An 18,512-nucleotide genomic window follows, 5' to 3' on the forward strand; every position below is an offset into this window, starting at 1 on the left:
AGTCATTTGAAGGAATGCTTGAATTGGCTGATCAATTCTTAGAAGCGCAAGGAGGAACTAATTTGGCCAAGGTCAAGAAGGATTGTCCCGAGGATTCGAAGAAATTGGCTACTGAAGAAAAGAAGCGTGCACCAGAGAGCATGCAGCGATGTTTTCTGTGTAACCGAGTGGGTCATCGCGCGAAAAACTGTCGAACGATCTTTACGAGCCCTACGGTAGTGAAATGTTTTAAGTGTGGTCAGACTGGGCACAAAGCAGATGCATGTCGGAACGGAGTGAGTCAAACTCACCAGGTATCCTGTGTGCAAGCAGCACCGAAATCTGATAATAATGCCGTCACTGATGGATTCGTAGAGTTGAAGAATGGGGAGAAAATTCCTATTGTGGGGGCTGTAATGTCAAAACAGCCAACCGGTGTTACGAAGGGAATGCCAACGCTTCCTGGAAAGATTGCAGGCAAGAAGATTACGGTTCTAAGAGACACTGGGAGCTCCACGGTTATCGTGAGGAGAAATCTGGTACGGGAAAGAGAGTTGACAGGCAGAACGAAACCGGTTTGCCTAATTGACCGTACGGTCCGGATGCTCCCCGAAGCAGAAATTGAGGTTGAAACCCCGTACTTCAGCGGGAAGGTTACTGCTTTATGCATGACGACCCCCCTGTATGACCTGGTCATCGGGAACATCGACGGGGCGCGAGGGCCAAGTGACCCAGAATGTTTGGGAGAAGACCCGAAGATAGAGCCCTCGCCAACACAGCAGCCGCGAGATACAGTGGAGGAGCATCCCGTGACGGATCTCACTAGAGCCCGAGGCGAAGCCGCGGCGCAAGAGACAGCGAAGGAGAAGACGATCGTGTCGAATAAGTTCCCGGGCCGAGCAACCGGACTTACGTCGGCACGGCCTCAACCGACCGACAGTGTAAAGGAGACGGAGTTGGCCAGCCGGGCAAAATGTAGAGGCATGATCAAGCAGGTAAATGAACAGACAGGACCCGTCGAATGTAATGACCCGTTAACGGTGTCGGAAGTGACAACGATGGCTGAGACGCCGCCTCAGATATCGTCGTTGGAAAGGGCTCGCCGAAAAAGAACGTGGAAGCACAAGAAGAGATCGAGCGAGCACCGCAAAAAGGGGCGCAAGCGCTGCTCGAAGTACTCAGGATAAGTGGAGAAGTCAAATCAGAATGTGTTGGGCAGAGCTGAGTGACATATGTTGTGTTAACGTTCTTGTTATCCTGCGTCTCAAGTGTATGTCGAGTGAGTCAGTGTTCTGTGCGATGGTGTGATGTATAGTGTTGTATAATTGTTGGATAGACAGAACTTTGTACGTTTGTATTGTTTAGAATGTGTGATGAAGTGTTGTAGGCATGTACCTGTGGCTATATTTCATGTGTTGTGGAATTGAACTACAATGTACGATTGTATTGAGTGATATATTATGAATGTGAAGTGTCATGAGCGACGGATTGTGTTACAGTCTGTGAGAGGGTGTGGTGACTGTTCGCGCTCGTCTGTGGGGTTTTGAATATTATGAGATAATATTCTTAAAGTGGGGGGCAGTGTCACAGAACGAGCGCTAAACAAGAGCGCGCCGCCAAATCCTTGCGACAACGGGCGGCAGAAACGCCGCGAGGTAAAAAGAAAAAAAAAAGAAAGCCAACATCCAGGGCTCCCGGGCGCGCGCTCTCCCCGCAGAAGCACGGCTTCGCAGACGATCCTCCTCACCCCTCATCGGCGGCCCAGCAAGACCGCGATTTTTCTAGAACGAAGGAGGCGGGGTCAGACCGAGTGAATCATCCTCGGGAGAGGGCAGTCGAACCGTCTCGTGCCTCTCCCCAGCCTTCGCTGCGTATCGCGCCGACGAAATGACGAGAAACATCTGGAAAGTCGCGCGCAAGGTATTTAACCGAGCAGCCGAGACGAGAAAGCAGGAGGTGACGGAAGTTAGCGCCAGAGCGCGTGGGAATTCCGCCGTGTAGTCGGCGAAGGTTCTGCCCGTAGTGACAGAACAGGAGGAGACGGAAGTGAGCGCCAGAGTGCGTAGAGTCCGCCGTGTAGTCGGCGAAGTTTTTGGTCCGTAGGGACGGCTCGAGCTACAGGCAAGAGCGTGGGTTTACCGCTATCGAGCGAAGACGCGGGCAACAGCTGCGTGTGTGAAGCCGACGGATTTCCGGCGAAGAAGTTGAAGTTGGAAGAGTGGCCAATTGAAGAGACGGGAGGTTTCCTGGAAGAGAGACTTCGAGAGCTGCGGAACGACAACAACGCTGGACTTTGAGTGAGTGATTCTCGGAAGAGTATCATTCAGACTTTTGTTCCAAGGACTTTGGACTGAATAGGTTTTATATCTCTTTAGTCTTTAAGTGTCTTGGTTGTTCAATGCATGCGACTGCATTGTAGTGCGTATCGTTGTCTGTGACCGTTGTTTTGAGTGTGGCTGATTGTACTGTGTAGTACGTTGTCTGATTGGTGACGTATTGTATGTAACTATTGTGGAGTGTGCATTCTTGTGTGTTGTTTCGATCTGCCATTTTTTGAGAATATAGTATTTGTTTTGTTTATCAACTCTCGGCTCTGACTTGTTCTTTGGGCCACAGCCGGCGTCCGCTGGCGCACCAAAAAGGACCACTTCTATATTGTCCACGCTTTCGTGGTGCGGTTCGGGGGGCCGATACTTCGGCTCTTGGAATTAGCCCGGCGATCGCCTCCCTAATAAACGGGACAGGTGTGACAGTATCACATGAAGCCATTCTGTATGTCATGGAAAATGTTGGATTAGGGGGTCGGGTTTACCAATGGCTCCACAGCTATCTGAAAGGCAGAACTTTCTTTGTACAGACGGAGAATGGCACAACAACGCACCATTGCAACCGTCGAGGTGTGCCTCAAGGTGGTGTTCTTAGCCACACACTTTTCAATCTAGCGCTACTCGGCCTGGTTGATGCACTTCCAGAATCTGTCCATCTATCAATATATGCAGATGACATCTGCATCTGGGCGTCAGGCATAACACGCCTTCATTTGCGTGCCCGGCTTCAGAGAGCGGCTAAAATAGCGACAAAGTACCTGGAAGAACGGGGACTAGAGCTGTCATCAGAGAAATGCTCGCTTATAGCATTCACGCATAAGGCTATGAGCCCATATGTTATTAAAATCAACGGACACACGATCAACTACGTGAAGACACACCGATTACTCGGAGTCATAGTTGATCGCGACCTCTCCTGGAGCCCTCACATCGCCCACAGGAAAACTAAACTCACCATGATTACCCCCGTACTGAGGTTTCTTGCTGGAAAAACGTGGGTTGCATCGGTACAAGCAATGCTCCAACTCTACACTGTTTTAATCCTCGGTTATATGCGATACAGCTTACCCGTGCTTTGCGGGATCCGAAGAACAAACTTGCGCGTCCTCCAGTCGATCCAAGCACAAGCCCTGAGGATATGCCGTGGTCTCCCGAGATGCGCGTCTACAGCAGCGACAGTCATCATTGCGCGTGATTATCCAGTCAACGCATACATCCGCGTAGACGCTTTGAGAATGCACATAAGACATTTCGCTCGGCTTCCATCTCATCACCTAGACTCACTTCGAACTTCCAGGCCACACTCAGCATTCAGCGCAACTGTAGCTCAGCATTGCGCAGTGCTTCCATTGCACTTCACGCATACAGCACAGCCGCCGATACCATTATGGTGCCTACACCCACTCAAAGCCCTTCTTAGAATTCCTAGCATCCAAAATAAGAAAAAGTCGTCGCATCTAGCCCTGAAACAGGTCACATTACTTTTCCTGCAAGAGAAGCACAACGGACGCCTTCACATTTACACGGATGGCTCGGTGTCTTCAGTAAGCTCTGCAGGGGCGGTGGTTATTCCCGTGAGACACATCACAATTAAATTCATGACATCGCATTTGACGTCGTCGACAGCTGCAGAACTTGCAGCCATTCGTGCAGCTCTGGAGAATATAGTGAAAGAACCTTCGGGAATTTGGTCGATCTTCTCGGACTCGAAGGCATCTCTTCAATGTCTTATATCACCCTTTCGCCATGGACCTAATGAGCAGTTGGTAGCTGAAATAAGGCTTCTTCATCACCAAGCAACCGAAAAACAGCACAGCATAGTGTATCAGTGGATACCAGGTCATTGCGGTATATATGGCAATGACCGCGCAGATGAGGCCGCTAGATCTGCACACGATGGTACCCAATACACAGCCATCCCGTTCTCAAGAACCGACGCAGCTACAAGACTTCGTTCGCTTGCACGTGACCTCACACTGGTACAGTGGAACTCGACAGACTTCACAAACGCGCGCCTGCATAACTTGGATCCCGATCTGCAGCTTCGTCTTCCCCCAAGGATATCTCGAGCAGAGGAGACTCTTCTATGCCGCCTGTGGCTTGGAGTGGCCTTCACGAACGCATGCTCTTATCTCATCGGGATGGCCAGCTCTCCTACATGCACTTACTGCAGTTGCGAAGAAACCATCGTGCACCTTCTGTGTGAGTGCACCTATTTCAACGTGCAAAGACAAGAACTCACTGCAGCTCTGGATAGACTAGACAATCGGCCTTTGTCGGAACAAAGGATTCTGGGTCATTGGCCGAGCCCATCCTCAGCCCAGAAGGCTTTTAAAGCTTTGCTGCGCTTTTTGCGGACAACTGGCCTCAGAGGCAGACTTTAGTGTCTTATACTCTCTGATGTTGCCTTTCCTCAGTCGCAATTTTTTTTGTAATTTCTCCCTCTTTTCGCAACATTTCTTTATAACATCTTTCATTCCCCTCACCCCTTTCCCCAGCACAGGGTAGCCAGCCGGTCTAAGAACTGGCTAACCTCCCTGTATTTCCGCTTAAACTTTCTTCCTCCTTCTCCTTAACCAGCTTATACTAAAAAAAGTTTTTTTTTTTCGTTGAATCAGTTTTTTTTTCTGTCATCTAGACGACACTCACCCGTCACAGAGGCACGGCGATTTGGACGTCTTGCAGTTTCCGCAGCCGTCCACTACGTCGGCCTTGGATACGGTTCCGTTGCCGCCGACGCAGCTGCCGCACATCAACGTGGCTTTCTCTCGAGACATACCTGGGCAATGGACATGTATACATTTTTTTTGAAGAATAAGGCCAAATGCTACATAGCGCAAACTACATAGGCTATAGGGACAACAGAATGCGACACGCACAAGCCCTATATATATATATATATATATATATATATATATATATATATATATATATATATATATATATATATCGTTTGCAATGATCGCATGCAATAGATCGTTTAGCTCTTAAAGCCAGCCCCGGCCCTGATGATATTAGTGCTAAGCTTTTAAAACTAACCAGCCACTTCTCAGCCTCTTTGCTCGCGTTAATTTTTCAACAATGTTTAGATACAGGTTGCTTACCAGAGGACTGGAAATCTGCTTACGTAATCCCAATATTCAAATCTGGTGATAATACTCAGCCCAATAACTACAGACCAATATCTTTGACGTCCTATGTTGCAAACTTCTCGAACATATCCTAGATAGATTTATGGGGTTTAACGTCCCAAAACCACCATATGATTATGAGAGACGCCGTAGTGGAGGGCTCCGGAAATTTTGAACACCTGGGGTTCTTTAACGTGCACCCAAATCTGAGTACACGGGCCTACAACATTTCCGCCTCCATCGGAAATGCAGCCGCCGCAGCCGGGATTTGAACCCGCGACCTGCGGGTCAGCAGCCGAGTACCTTAGCCACTAGACCACCGCGGCGGGGCTCGAACATATCCTATTCACAAATATAATGGCTTATCTTAATTTAAATAACTTGCTTCTAAACAACCAACACGGTTTTCGTCAATATTTCTCATGTCAATCGCAACTTTTCGAATTAATTACTGACCTTCATTCTGCGCTTAACTCATCTCGTCATGTCGATGCCATCTTTATTGATTTCTCAAAGGCATTTGATAGGGTCCCCTACAAACGTTTAGAACTAAAAATTCGCAATCCGAAGCTTGAAAACACTACAACACAATGGATACTGGAATTTCTTACTAACCGCTTCCAATCTGTAAAACTTAAGAGCTACATCTCTAACCCTACTGGCGTTTTATCCGGTGTTCCCCAAGGCTCGGTTCTTGGTCCTTCAATAATGGTATCAATACCAAACTTGGTATGGCATAGCATGACTGCATGAAGGACATATTTGAATGGTCATAACATGAAAATCATGACATGCGTGTCATGTAACAACATGACTACATGCCACGGTGATGATGCGCTGGCGGCCGTTTCGCTAGCTTTCTTTGTACCAAATTTTGTATTAAGGGACGAGAATAGATGACGAAGGTATGATACTGGTGCAAACATGATAAACATGTCATGCGTGTCATGTAACAACATGACTACATGCTATGCTTATAATGCGCTCACGACCGTTTCGCTAGCGTCACATGTACCAAACTCGATATTACGCGACGCGAACGAACGACATAGGTAAACGACACATCCAAACGTGATAACCACGACATGCGTGTCATGTAGCAACATGACTACATGCCACACTCATGATGCGCTCGCGGCCCTTTCGCTAGCTTCACATATGACAAATTTGGTATTACGTGGCGTCAATGGATGACGAAGGTATGTGACTGATGGAAACGTGATAATCGTGAGATGCGTGTCATGTGAGAACATGACTACCTGCCACAGTCAAGGCGCCAATACACTTCGACGTGACGCGGTGCACGTGCTCGCCGGCGTTTATTTCGTTGCGTCACGCCGGCGTTGCCACGCCAGGCGCCGGTCCTGCCATACACTCGCAGGCGCGCCCTGCACTGCGTTGCTTTGACGCATGCACATTTCGGGGCGTCCGGCGTCCCTCCGTCACGAAAAGAGGGAGACGCAGTGTTACCTGGGTAAAGCATCGGCGTGATGCATTTCGCGCCAGTTGCCGTCAGGCCGCGCCGACAAACGCTGGTCGCGCCTGGCGTCAGACTATAGAGTGCTCGCGTTTTGCTAACGTAGCGTCACTGTGCCCAGCGTGCGCGCACGTCAACGCTACATTGGAGTATATTGGACCCTTCATGGCGCGCTCGCTGCCGTTTCGCAAGCTCCACATATACCGAATTTGCTGTTGCGTGACGTCAACGAATGACGAAATATATGACCGGTGCAAACATGACAATCCTAACACGCGTGTCATGTAAGAACACGACAACATACCGCGCTCACAGCGCGGTCGCGGCCGTTTCACTAGCTCCCCACATTCTAAACTTGGTATCACGTGACGTGAATAGATGACGAAGGTGAACGACACATCCAAATATGATAATCATGATACGGAAGTCATGTACGGCATCATTTACTTCCACCTCGTAACGTTGTGCTGATTTTAAAGTGATATGTCAACATTTCTCATTTGTGCTTCTCATATCATCGACTCCCACTGTACGGGGGATCTGCCCATTTCTTTTTTTTTTTCATTTACGTTGTCAGCGTTGCGTTCTCTCAATACCTTTGTCGTCCTTACAAGCAACACATGACATACCCTTCTGTATTAACACACACACACACACACACACACACACACACACACACACACACACACACACACACACACACACACACACACACACACACACACACACACACACACACGCACACACACACACACACACACACACGCACACGCACACACACACACACACACACACACACTTCCAAAGAAAACCAGAAAATGGGGGATTCTAAAGCCCCTATCTCACGGAGCTCCATTTTTTTTTTTCAATTAAAGTAGATGTATTCTTCCAGCGCATTTGCCAAAGGATGCGAAATGTTGCCCCTGGAGACCGTGAAAATAAACAAGTGAAAATCTATCGAGCGCTCCCTGTAGTGTGACGGATCGACACCGCTGTTTAAAAAGCAGCGGCTTTCGCGTGTGCAGTTCGAATAGCCGTAGTTCTCGCGCGGGTGTGTTTACTGTGCTAGAATTTCAATAATCGCGATGTGCTGCTTACCCCCGGCCCTTTCTTCGGAGTGTCATCGATTTTTTTTTAAACATTCGTTTTTCACCCGAGTATCGCGTCGCCGTGGTAACGTGAGTTATAACTGCCGCGACTTTTACACGGACCGCTGTTTCGACATGATTCTTCTGAACGTATGTAAAAGCATTAGATAAAGAACGCGTAGACAGGTCCACTTAAAGGTGAAGTGAGGACGCCGACTCTACATGGAAGCAGCGATGCAAAGAAAACGTAAGGAGGGAGCACAGATCAATGCGAGTGGGGGGAAGGGTGCACCTAGAAAACGTGAAACCAACTTAAAGTATAGTAAAAATAATGGTTTTTGAAAGAAAGGAAAAAAAAATGAACTAATTTCTTCCTTCCATGTAGGCTACACGGCTAAGATATGTAAGGGGATATAAGTTTAGGGGGCACGGCTAACGGGATAAAAAATAATAGTAGAAGTAAGATATAGAAGACAAAACACTCGCCGCATACCAGTCAAGAAAGAGGAGAAAAGAGATAGATAATAAAGGGGACACGGTCGAGGCATATCGTGGACGGCGAGCCGATCAGCGAGAGCTACGCGACATCAGAAGATGGCAGCCGGCGGACCGAGAGGCGAGAGCCACGCTCACCTCAGAGATCACGTGTGAAACAACGGTTCAGCGCAGTATTCGTAAAGCGAGTCACAAATCCATAAATCCACGCAAAACGAATGTATAATTACCGATTCTTAGTATACAAGGGGCGGGAGAGAGAAAGCAAGAGGAGGGCAAATGGGGGAAGAGTACTCGATAACCGTCTCTGTAGAGCACACCTCAACCAAAGTACTCGCGGGAATGGGGGGGGGGGGGTGAAGGAGGTAAGAAGAGAGAAGAGGACGAGGAAAAGGTACTGATTAGAGCGGAGACAAGAAAGCGCCGTCTGGTTTGCCGTGCCAGGTTTACCGTGATTCCGTTCAAAGAATGCAGCGCGAGCGTAGTTATAAGGCAATCAATCGGAGGAGGAAGAGAGAAAGAAAGAGAGAGAGGTAAGATAAAGGGCGACAAAGGTATAGATCGGAAAACTCGCTGATGAGACGGCTTCACTTAGACTCAGATCGAACCATGAGTGAGTTTGAGCGAGTCCGGGTAGGTAATTTTTCGGTGAGCTTGAGTCCGAGTGGGTACGGTTGAGACAGTTTTTAGCGAGTGAGAGTCCGAATAAGTCCGGTTTAGGAAATTTCGGGAGTCTGAGTCGGAGCGAGCACAAAGGCCAAAATGTAACGGACTGAGTCTAAGTGAGCTCTAAGCTTTTTTGCCAATCTATGGACAAGGGAAAGACTAAGAGCGGGAGAGAGATGGAGAGAAAAGACAGAGAACGCAAGTGAGAGGGAAGCAGGAAGGTTGACCGGGATTGGTTACTGTAACATCCGGTTTACTACCCCCCACTGAGGCGGAGGGAAATGAGAAAGCAAGGCAGAGGGATCAGCGGAGTAATAAATAAGGTTTGCAAAAAAAGTAAAAGAAAAGAACAAAAGCTGCGCCTATAACTATTATTGTCGCCTTCAACAAGCAGCGCACAAATGGACAAGGGACAAGACAGAGAGCCGAGACAAGCACCGTCTTCCAACTCGGCAGGAAGAGACAGCGGTTGTCTGTCAACCCTTGTCTATATTGTCCATTTTTGCGCCGATTGTGGAAGAAGCATCGCCGACTCACCAAATCTCAAAGCTGGCGTCACATTCTCGTACAATTGGCTGCCTTCTCAGAGACCACGTGACGGGCCGACACTGATCGGGAGTGAGCTGAGGGATTGGTCTCGCGCATATCTCTATCGCTAAGACCGGCTGCGTCACGTAACGCTCTCTCCTGTGCTCTTATTTGTTTCTCAAGGCTGGTAAGTGGCATTACGACAACGGCCACGACGTCTGCATGACGACAACCACAAAAACGTTAAAGTTATCAGGTTTTAATTATACATGCCCGAACCACTGTCTAGTGGTTCAACTGTCTAGCCCCACCTCACTCTCCGTCACTCGGACAGAAAAGTAATGCAAAATAAAAGAGGTGACTAGCCTGCTCCTACAAAGTGGATTGGGTGGTGCCTACCTCTGCAACTTCCTCAAGCCTCTTTGCCCCGATACCCCAGTCAACGATTCCGCTGACGGGGCTAAATCGATCCAAGAAGTTATATTGCTTTGAGATAATTTTTAAATCGCGTATATGGGTTTTAACCGAGATTTCACTAACACGCGAGTGCTGGTCTGTGTACGGGACGTACTGATCTGACATTTTAGTGTTTAAGCGGGCCAGAACAACAAACCACATAGGACTGACGTCGAGAGCCATCTGAAATACAGTAACGAAATTTCTAATTAAGTTGTATATGTCATTAAAACTGAAGAACGGGAAATGCTTCGCAGGCAACTCGTACAAAACGATATACCCGCACTACACCACAACTCTTGAAGATAATAGACCTGTTTCACAAGACAAGGCATTTATGATTTTTTTAAAGGAAGACATGCCTTGTTTTCATAGCCATAACGTATAGTTCATTAGTATGAAACTATGTGGCCTTAGGCACCAAAAGCTTGATATGATTACGAGGCCCACTGTAGTCGGGTACTTCGGTATATCTATGACCACCCGAGACTCTTTAACGTACGTCCATAATAATAAGCGCACAAGTGTTCTTTTAAATCTCGCCCCCCATACGGACAAGCTGGTCGCCATGGACGGCTGGGAATTGAAGCTGCGTCCTCATGTTTAGCTGTGCACGCCGTAGCCGCTGCAGGCGCAGAGGCATAGGCAGTGATATTTTTCAGGGTGGGGGGAGGAAGGGAGAAGGCTTTTCTTTTATTTGAAGTTGGTGGCCGGCCGGCAGATATGGTCGATTGCGATTTTAGGGTCTGTATGCTATGGGAGAAAAAAATTCTGTGTGTGTGTGGGGGGGGGGGGGCACGGCCCCGGTGTACCACTCTCTGGCTACGCCACAGCCAGGGCGTATCTAGAGCGATATGATGACATTCATCATCCTGTTTGCATCGCGTCTCGTGAGTGGTAGGACAATAAAATTTGTTCAAGGTCGCTTTAGCGCCCTCAAAAACAAACACAAAATCCAGACATTCAAGAGGTGGCCCTACTTGTTGACTTTGATGTCAGGTATAGTGGCACGTCTGTATTCGCGCGCCCTGATCTGTATACCTTAGGTTAACGGTGTGTTTCGTCGTGCTGCCGAAGCCGATCTCAGAGGCCACGTAAAAATAAGTGCGCAATTCAGATCTGTTCCGTAGCGATGCCAGCCGCGTGCAAAAGAACTAATCTTAATCATCATTCATTGTGATGACGGTTAATTGGACGTTACCTCAAGTTATGGTCCAGCATTTACATATTGTCACGTGGTCGCGCCACGAAAACATCAGTAGACTTCTTGAAGGTGAAACTATTTGGCTGAACTTGCGGTCACCAAAAAAACTGGATGCTCACTCTACAGCAAGCAATGCACGCTGTAGTACACTGATATCAACGCGCAGAGCATCGGTCGTAAACAAACTGATGAGCAGCCAAGCGCGTCGACCGCGCCACCCCTATAGCGGCCACGTAAGCTACAGACACGCGGTGCAGTTCACGGGAAGTTACAGTTCACGCGGTGCACGTAATCTCGTCGAAAAGTTATCAGATTATCTAGACAGTTCCCAGTCATTAAGGCGTGCTTTGCGTAAAGCAGCAGTTACATTGCAATGGGCAATAAGATGAAAAGAGAAAAGGAAGTAGCACGCTGGCAGTATCAGACATAACTGTTTGAGCGAGAACCACCATTTTTTTTTTTTTGCGAAAGCCTGATATGGTTAGAAGAAACGAAAGAAAAAGAAGACTGTTCGGCATCGGCGTAACGAGCGCCGATGCCGTTATTATGAGGTACAGTGTGGCCAATCCCCCATGTGGGTATGAGCCAAGATCTCCTAGGAGACAAGACAAGACAAGTAACGAGCGGTCTCCATTGGCTGTACTATCAGTTACGTCCTTCACAGCGTCGTACTCAAGCACGCGCGCCATTGGCTACGTTGCGAGTGACGTCGTCCATCGCGTCGCAGACGGCGCGCCGATCACCAGTTTCTACCGACATCTTCCACAAGGGTAAGCCACGCGCAACTCTAGAAAACTGCCGACAGGCGAAACGCGAAAGAGCTTGGCTTTCGACGGGCCGATGGTACAGAGCGGTCACGAAAACAGGCCCGGGAGGCCGAGTGCTGGCAGGAACTGCGTACCCATGATCCGGCAGCCTTCCAAGCCACGCTAAATTATGAAAGGGAAGGCAAGCGCCTGTGGCGAGCGGATCCTGCAAACCACCTTACCGAGTTAACTCGTGACGTCAAACGCTTGCAACAACGCCGCGCCGAATAAGCGCCGTTGCGGGCACGACAGCGTCAACGTGACGATTACGGGAGCCGGGGAGCGCGTTCGCCGGGGCGAGAGCTTTTCCAGCGGCACTTTGGCTTCGGCTGCGACGTCTGTGACCGCCTGCGGTTCGAGAATAACCATTGCGATCAACACATTGTGAAAAGCATTTGAACTCTCACTGCACCCCTTGACGACCGTGATCGTGCGAGACACAATGTGCGGCACGTGAAATAAAAACCACGGTGAACCTAAGCCGATCGCGACTCTAACCTCACTAAAAGAACGAACCCATTACAAATAATTGCGAAAGGCTTTAGTGCGGCGTCGGCTTGAACCCACTACTAAACACCGGGGCCGCACGTTTCAGCTTTGGTTACAGCCATTTGTACGGAGTGCTTGGATGGTGATCTTTTTTTAGAATACCTTTTGCGAATATTCTAAAAACTGGAAGTCCTCGACCGGGAATGATTGAGAGAGAGGGAGAGAGAAGAGTATCACACGTGTCACTAATCGATTAGTTTCGAATTGAGGCCACGCCAAGAAAAGGAGTGATCCTCCGCTGTGGTAAGTGTAGTGGATAGTATGACGCTCGGATGATGTCCCGAAGGTCCCAGGATCGAATCGCGGCCATGGCGGTCGCATTCTCGAAGGAGGTGATAATGGTGCAGGCCCGTGTACTTAGATTTAAGTGCACTACATCACATGGTCCAAATTTCCGGAGCCTGCTACAACAGCGTCCTTCACAATCCTGGTTTCGGGACGCAAAACCTAAAAACTTTATTATGAGTGTAACAGCTTGGCCTGGGTGGTATGAAATGACGATAGTTACAGCGCGAGAACAGAACGACGACAAAGAGACAAGAAGGACACGAAGCATAGCGTGTCGTGTCCTTCTTGTCTTTTTGTCGTCGTTCTGTTCTCGCGCTATATAACTATCGTTTAATATGAGAGTAGTAATGCACGTTACCGGGTCTGCGACATACTCCGAGACAGTCCTTGTAGGCGCTGGAGTCCCTGGCGACCGGACCGCGGACGCAGACCCCGCACGAGTCCCTGGTGTACGAGGGTGACGTAGGTCGGGCCGGTGTGGCACCTTGGCTCAACAGGCAGATACCGCGACAGTCCCGGTGCTGGACTAGCTGCTCTTTGCGGGCAGCGTATACCTTGCTGTGCTTGCCATCTGCAGCGGCAGGTGCCGGTAGAAGTGCGCACGCATAAGAAAAAAGAAGACAGCGAAAAGAACTATGTGGCTGTTGTCTATGTACACGCACGATAACATCTTTGGATTGATACTGGGATACAAGCGGTACACATTGCGCGCTGAGAGTGGCGAACCGAGCGTCGGCCGTCGATAAAACTGAAAAGCGGTCCAGCGCGTCGGCTTTTATACACGTGCCATCTAAGATTCCAGCATTATCGCTGACGGCCTCGTAAGTTCCAGAACTCCAATGTTCACGCTGTGTATGCAATGTCATCGCAAAGTTCTAAAATTATCTAGATAGCTTCTAGTCAATCGAGCACGCTTTTCGCAAGGCGGAATTCACATTGCGATGGGGCGGTAACTTGAAGAATATAGACAGGAGCACGTACTATACCCTTAAATGAATGGGGAATAAGAACAAATAAATTACGGAACACGTGTAAGAAAATAACAATAAAAATTGTTATAAACAAATAGTGTCCGGTAAACAAACCAGCTATAGTGTCCGGTAAGTTAAGATGTACAGTCACTATTCGGTTACCTGTGAAAAATTGGCCCAGACGAAAAGCTTTAATGATTGACTGTTCCACTAGAGAACATCTATTTTTAGACGGAAAAGGACCGATACTAAACAAAGACGATGTTGCCGTGACAACAGCGGTTAACGACGTACACTGTGGTATATTGGCCAACATTGGCAAAACTGACCAACACTGCAGCGTGGCCCACCCCCCTCCACAAACAGTAACAGTGGGCGGGGGTGGGGCTGGGGTGGATAAAACTTGCTTTTACTACATAAAACCCTGCGTGCACGCCGATGGTTAAACTAAGAAACGCTTCCGAGACCAGCAGTTCTGTCAGAAATCGTCGCCCATGGCATATCATATCTAGAGGCCTGACACCACGTAGACGTTGCAGCACGCCGTGCGCGTCACCTTTTTAGTGGCGCCGTGCCCTCTCTCATGGCCTCCGAGATTGCGGGTGCGCGGCGTAAGAAAAACCTGCCGCGCACCTGCAATCTCGGAGGCTATGCATACCCCCATGAAGTGACAGGGAGCGTGGCTACGCGACGCTGCGCACTGTGTCTCTCCCAAGGAGGATGAAAGAAAAATTGCTTTTGTTAATCCTCCTTGGTCTCTCCATACAGGCGAGGGCTAGACGCCGCGTCAGAAAGAGACGCGCACGGCGCGCTGCAACGTCAGCGTGGTGTCAGGCCTTTAGGTCCAAGAGAAGGAACGACGGCGCTTCGGCTCGGCAACTTGGCATTTCGAACCAGCGCAAAAGACCGTCAAGAAAGATAAACGAGGGACACACAGACTATATAGCATTGCTGTCAGATGCGTGTTTTCACTGGTCCTCTGTCCTTTGCGCAGTTTCAAAACACGAACGTCGGCAGGATTTCGTATTGAATGGCGGGGGAGAATCGAGAACGCGTTTTGAATCCCGGTGTGGCAGAAATAAGGAAAATATGAGGAAAAGAACGGCAGGGAGGTTAACCAGTTTATAGGCAGCCGGTTTGCTACCCTGCGCATGGGAGGGGGGTGGAGGGGATGAGAGATAGCGAGGAGAGAGGGAAGAGAGATAAACACAGCACATTCGGCGCTCACGTGGCAAGCTGCATGGGCGGTAGTGTGGGGGTGCAAATGTTAGTGCGGCATGGGGTAAAGTGTCACTTTTCACCCACACCACTGTTGACGCCCATGTCTCCAATTTCCGGCATCTCTCGCGCTGAACCGCTTAACGAAAGGACGTGGTTCACTCACACACGCACTGGCCGGAGCATGGCTCGACGTAGGCGCCCCCGTCGCAGATGCCGTTGCAGTCCCTGCGCGCCGTGCCACCGCAGGTGCCCCGGCAGTCTCGGCCGTGCGTCCGCTCCAGGCCCGTGTTGCCACCCACGCAGTAGCCGCACGGGTTGAGCCAGGCGCCGCCGAAGCCCAGGCTAGAACACTCTTGGGCGAGACGAGGAGGAAGAGAGGGACGAGAAGCTCGGGATGGAATCATCATATGACGCACTCGATATGTGCATTGCGGTCATAAGTTACGATCACTTAATCAGGAAACTTATTACCCGTGTCTTGTTAGGGCAAGCGAGCAACTGGAAAGCGAGTGGAAGTGACAGAGAAGACAAAGCACCTCTTTTTTTTTCTTTAGCTAACGGCCCTTATCTCGGACATACAACAGTGTACGAATAATCATCCGAGTCACGGGAACACTATGCCGGATCACTGTATCAGGTGCCGCAAACGCCCCCACCACAGACTGAGTTTGTGGTGTCTTGACTTCTCCGTTTGAACAGCTTTGACGTATAGCGCGAAACAACAAACAGACACGAGACACATCAGGACACCACACAGCGCTGCTATAGCTACGGCTTGTTTTAACGCTTGCAGCGTTAAAGAGCTTGTTCCGCAGAAGCTGCGGTGTCGGCATCGTCGGTTGTCAGTGAAAAACGATACTGCCGTGACCGCGAAATCAAGAAAGATGCGAATGAAATAAATATCGAGAAATCTTAGGTTCGAGCAAGAATTTAACAGAGGGCGTCTGCGTGACAAGCAGTTGTTCTACCACACAGCCGCACTACTGCACTTTTTTTCAACCACACAGCCGCACCACACCACACAGCCGCACAGCCGCACCACACAGCCGCACTACTGCACTACCGCACTTTTTTTTCGGTACCATTTCCGGGACATGACGGCGACGGCAAAAATCAGCCGAGAATGTCCATATAATTGGCAATGAAAACACGACGAGGTGCATTGCAGTAAACCCCAACGAGACCGAAATTCAAGATTGTCTGACGTCTTAACTCCCTGTTGTAACCGCCAACGTGCAAAAAAGCGTACAAGAACCGAATGCTCGTTACCGATTATTTTCTTTCTTCAAAAATTGCGCTTCCATGCCCCGCGACAAATCAGCCGAAACTTGGCCGAATAATAGCGGGATGTCACGCCATCGCAGCTGCGAACGCGCACAACCTAATCGAGATCGCTACAGTGTTCTGCGCACGCAGTCTTGTAGTTGCACCCTAACCATACGATCGGTGATGGAGGCGCAGAGTGACGGCTGGTTTCAATGCCCCCATTCACAACCGCCCATGCTATGCACAGGATGGCTACGCACGCCACGCAAATGGAACGCCGTGCGGTCCCCCAAAAAGGGAAGCGGCGATTTTTCTTCCCTTGATGTGGCGCCCATTGGCCCCCATCGTTGGCTTGCACGTCGTCGTCCCAAGTGTGGTTTGAAAAATACGATGACGGACCATTCCCCCGTGAAATGTGGAGGTTTCTAACGCTACAAATAGTGACATCATACGTTCTCCGAAAAAGAAAAAAATTCTAGTGTTCGTGCGCTCATTTGTTGTGTTGTATGCTCGATCAATTCAAGAGCGAAGGAGTCACCTGTTCCTGATTAGTGCGCAACATCTCCTTCACATCATATCAATAAATGAAAAAAAAAAGAAACACCGTAAGGGAGCCTGTCTCTGTCCGGTCCACCGCTATACGCCAACTACTTAGAGTGTACCAGAAAAGCGGGCGTGAACTGCGCATGCGAGCGCCTGCAAAACATGGCCGCGCCACTGAAAGCGATTTCTGTTCACCTCAAATCTATCGAGTGGCCATCGCGCACTCTGTAGCTTGCTAGCTTCGAATAGATGCTCTTATTTGCTTGAAAATCACGGAATCACGGCCTCACCCTTCGACAGCAAAGCATTCGTGCCCAGTCGGCAATGTTTTCGGGATATTTACTCAAATAATCAATGCTGTAGGCTTAGTCTGTTACGCTCCCAAAATCTCAGAGGTCGTTAAACATGTGTTTGTTAGTTCACTCATTTTTTTCCATAGATGACGCCACTTGACGTGGTGGCAGCTACGGGGTATAGTTCGTGACCCATCAGAGCTACACCAATCACGGAATTGTTTAGAAAAAGTTGTTGGCGATTTAGAATACTCTAATACGGGAGAACATGAAGCCGTTTCATGGAGAGAGATGAAGAATGGACACAGCCTGGCAGGTGTCCTGGTAGGTGTTCTGTGGTATAGTGACTACGGGGCGCGCTATCCGGTAATACGCCCGCCCTTTGCGTTACTGGAATACCGGACAGGCTAAAAACCCTCTCATATCGCGTCTTTTAAGAAGGACGTTAACAAGTGATACTCACTCTGGTCGGCCCAGGCGACCTGTGGAAGGAGGGCACCGGTCAGGACTTGCAGCGTCAGTGCCAGCGTCGACTGGAGTGCGAAGCCCTGGCGCATCTGAGGCACATGCGACCTCCGGCGGGCGCTCGCTCACCGCACCACCCTCAGGAAGCTTCCTTGCCACGATCACTGCTCTTTGTATTTTCGGTTATCGTCTGAAAAAGAAAAATAAAGGCCACCACCTTTCTGTCAAGGCATCAGCTGTCACTTCCAGTTTGTTTCACGCGGCTGATCAATTTTTGTTAGCTTCAGCGGTTTGTACGTATGGGTGTATGTATATGTCCTGTCGAAAGAGGGGGTACTGATAGAGAGCTCATTCATTCTGTCAGACAAAACCTAATCAAAGGAACAGACAACACACAAGTAATTTCCTATATACTTGGCCTGATTGACTGTTCGTTTCATTACCTTGTGTACATTAGAAGAAACAGGCGCTCGACCGACACCCCCTCTTTCGTACATTCATAGAGACAGTCTCGTTCCGCAATTGCCTTTAGTTAGTATTGGTCAATTTCGAGCTCGTAAAAAGATCGCGTGCTACGTGACGTCAGCTGGAAACAAAACAGTGTGTCCCAGTCACCGTCACGGCTGTCAGCGCTGCTGCCCAACACTTTCCAGGATTAAAAAAAAAAATAAAGTGGGATCGAGGAAACCGCCGCATAGCTGAATCAGTCGAGCATTGGACACGTTATCCGGACGTTGTGGGTTCGACCATATAAGCGTG

The 18,512-nt window shown here is 49.2% G+C and overlaps 1 protein-coding gene across 3 annotated transcripts in view; it reads right to left on the reverse strand.

Annotated features, from left to right (window-relative positions):
• Positions 1-17,936, reverse strand: part of LOC119181053 (uncharacterized) — a 95,191-nt gene extending 77,255 nt beyond the window's left edge. For all 3 annotated transcript variants that reach the window (XR_012886492.1, XM_075875363.1, XM_075875362.1), the window contains exons 1-4: positions 17,752-17,936; positions 15,350-15,538; positions 13,353-13,565; positions 4,956-5,085 (exon numbers count right to left, since the gene is read on the reverse strand). Coding sequence is in view for 2 of the 3 variants with exons in the window: in XM_075875363.1 (XP_075731478.1) it covers positions 4,956-5,085; positions 13,353-13,565; positions 15,350-15,538; positions 17,752-17,845 (626 nt within the window). In the remaining variant the exon portion in view is untranslated. The remainder of the gene's footprint in view (positions 1-4,955; positions 5,086-13,352; positions 13,566-15,349; positions 15,539-17,751) is intronic.
• Positions 17,937-18,512: the final 576 nt, after the last annotated feature.

The sequence above is a fragment of the Rhipicephalus microplus genome, chromosome 10 (genome assembly GCF_043290135.1).
Source record: "Rhipicephalus microplus isolate Deutch F79 chromosome 10, USDA_Rmic, whole genome shotgun sequence".
Lineage (NCBI taxonomy): Eukaryota > Metazoa > Arthropoda > Arachnida > Ixodida > Ixodidae > Rhipicephalus > Rhipicephalus microplus.